This window comes from Panicum virgatum, chromosome 3N, assembly GCF_016808335.1.
Source record: "Panicum virgatum strain AP13 chromosome 3N, P.virgatum_v5, whole genome shotgun sequence".
Lineage (NCBI taxonomy): Eukaryota > Viridiplantae > Streptophyta > Magnoliopsida > Poales > Poaceae > Panicum > Panicum virgatum.
Window position 1 is genome coordinate 67,179,833 of NC_053147.1, and position 2,488 is coordinate 67,182,320.

A 2,488-nucleotide genomic window follows, 5' to 3' on the forward strand; every position below is an offset into this window, starting at 1 on the left:
TTGTTCATTTGGACCGGAAACCACTACTATGTATTATATATATTGACGATGATGGTTTGTGAGGACTATGGTTGTGATGATTTGCATGGACTATTGTTGTGATGATCTATATGGACTATGGATGTGAATTTCTATTTTTATGGATATGAACTTCTATTCTATGTATGTGTAAATGTTATATAATTGTTTGATATATACCATCAGTAATGATATTTACAAAATTACGGTGAAATGCTGCCAAAATTTTTAATTTTTCAAAGTCATACGGTATTTACCGGTTAAAAACGACGGTTACCGGTCGGTAAACATCGATTACCGGTCGGTAAACAATGGTTACCGGTTTTTTGAATTTGAATTGTCATTTCGAGCGGTTTCTAGCGGTTTCCGGCGATTTACCGCCGGTTTACCGATACCGCTAGTTGGCGAAAATCGTTTTACCGTCGGTAAGGTGAACCCTGAGTGGCAGCCGGTCGTCCGGCACCGGCAGGTCGTCGTGCTCCCGCTCCGCCACCACCCACCGCCCGAGCGCGTCGCGCACGAGCCCCTTGTTCGCCGGCAGGTACCACCACGCCGGCACGCGCGCCTCGTCGCGCAGCATGCCGGACGTCTTGTTCACCAGCGCAGGATCCCGGCGCGCGCCGGCCCGGAACGCGCCGGCGGCGCCCTCGCGGCCGTCGACCAGGTGCAGGCACGTCTCCAGGTTGTGGAGCCCCACCACGTCGTACTTCGCGTGCTTCAGGAACGGCGACTTCCTCACGTCCAGCTCGAGCTCGTCGCCGGCGTGCACGTACGTCCACGGCGGCGGCCGGCCCATCCGCGCCCACAGCTTGGCCAGGGCCTTGGAGACCGGGGCGTCGACCACCGCCCGGGGCACGCTCGGGACCAGGGGCACCACGTCGTGCCGGACGACGACGCGCAGCACCCGGACGCCGCGCGACGCGAGCCCGTCGCAGAAGGCACGGTTGCCGACGCGCGGCGCGGAGAAGGTGACGGCGGCGACGGGCACGTCCGGGTGCGCCGCGGCCGCGTCGCGCGCGGCGAGCCGGGCCAGCGCGCCGCCGAGGCTGTGCCCCGTGACGGTGACGCGCACCTCCTCGCCGCGGCCGCGGAAGTGGCCCACCAGCCGCGCGAGCTCGCCGGCGACCTGATCCCGCGCGCTGCGCTCGCCGTACTTGCTCCCGGCGTTACTGGACGTGTATATGGTGTGGAACCCCTCGGCCACCCTGGCGCCCTTGTCCTTCCCGGCGTCGAGCTCGAACGTCACCATCCTGGTCCGCATGTCCAGGGCCCACTCGTCCGGCGCGATGGTGCCCCGCCACGCGACGACGATGTCCCGGTACCCGGCGCGGCCCGCCTCGGCGGCGCCGGCCGCCGCGACGTACCCGATCCAGTTGGCGTGGCCGTCCCACGCGTCGGCGTGGAGCTGGCGCCGGAGCCAGCGCGGGACCCGGCCCTCGCAGGTGGCGTAGACGAACGCGGTGGCGGCGTACCCGTGGCCGCCGAGGCCGAGCGCCGGGAGCAGGCGGCGGAGGCCGTGCAGGCAGGTGCCGCAGTGCGGGGACCAGTGGCGCCAGTCGAAGCCGTCGTAGGTGGCCTGCGCGAGGTCGCCGTACTTGAGGAGCTCGCCGCGGAGGCCGGCGTCGAGCGGGTCGAGGAGCGCGGACCAGTCGACGCCCGGGCCGTACAGCTCGGCGCGCCGGGAAGGGATGTCGTCAGCCGGCCGCGTGGGCGACAACGCCGCGCCGTCGTCGGCTGGCGGCAGCGGCGGGGGCTTCGCGGCGTCGCCGTTGAGGCAGAGGAAGCGAGCCAGCCCGGCCATGTCGAGAGGGAGAGCTCGCCGACGCCGGGTGGTGTGCATGAGCTGACGGCGAGAGTGCGAGACGGTTGGTGGTATACATAGCTCGCGAGTCAACGAGAGTCAGGCCATCGGGTGGTGTGGTTAACGCCAATTCAGATGGCATGGAGGAACCTTCCAAGTCAACGCGAGTTCAAGACCAACCCTAATTGGACATTCACATTCACACTTAAAGTAGCTTTTTTTGAGACTGGTGATCAACTAGGGTGTTACTCTTACGGTTTACCACGAGCAGTGGCAAATATAGTCTCAATATTTAGAGGGGGCTCATATCTACTATCTTCTTCTTTCCCCCTTCTCTTTTTCTTTCTCCCCTCTTCTTCTTCATTGTTTCATGCCAAAATTAAAGGAGGGGCTTAGAGGGTATATATGGATCTTAGGGAGGTAGGGGGGCTTAATCCCCCCTAGCCCCCCTTAGATCCGCCCTGACCACGAGTGCCAGCATGAGCTCACACTATCATTATGATCACTCTTTCCGTCCACAAAAGAACGCAATTCTCGCATTTCAAGAAGTTAAACAATTTAAAGTTTGATTAAATTTATAGAAAAATAAGTACCATTGGATTAGTTATAAATTATATTTTCTTAATAATTTATTTGGAGATATGAGCACTAATATTATTTAATATAAAT

At 59.8% G+C, this 2,488-nt stretch overlaps 1 protein-coding gene across 1 annotated transcript; it reads right to left on the reverse strand.

The window, feature by feature from the left end:
- Positions 1–415: 415 nt before the first annotated feature.
- On the reverse strand, positions 416–1,819 carry LOC120668047 (phospholipase A1-Igamma1, chloroplastic-like). Its single transcript, XM_039948004.1, has one exon. It carries the CDS (start codon positions 1,817–1,819, stop codon positions 416–418), a length of 1,404 nt encoding a protein of 467 aa, XP_039803938.1.
- Positions 1,820–2,488: the final 669 nt, after the last annotated feature.

Excerpts from the sequence above, each read along its gene's own strand:
- LOC120668047 (XM_039948004.1), bottom strand. The coding sequence starts at position 1,819 with ATGGCCGGGCTGGCTCGCTTCCTCTGCCTCAACGGCGACGCCGCGAAG.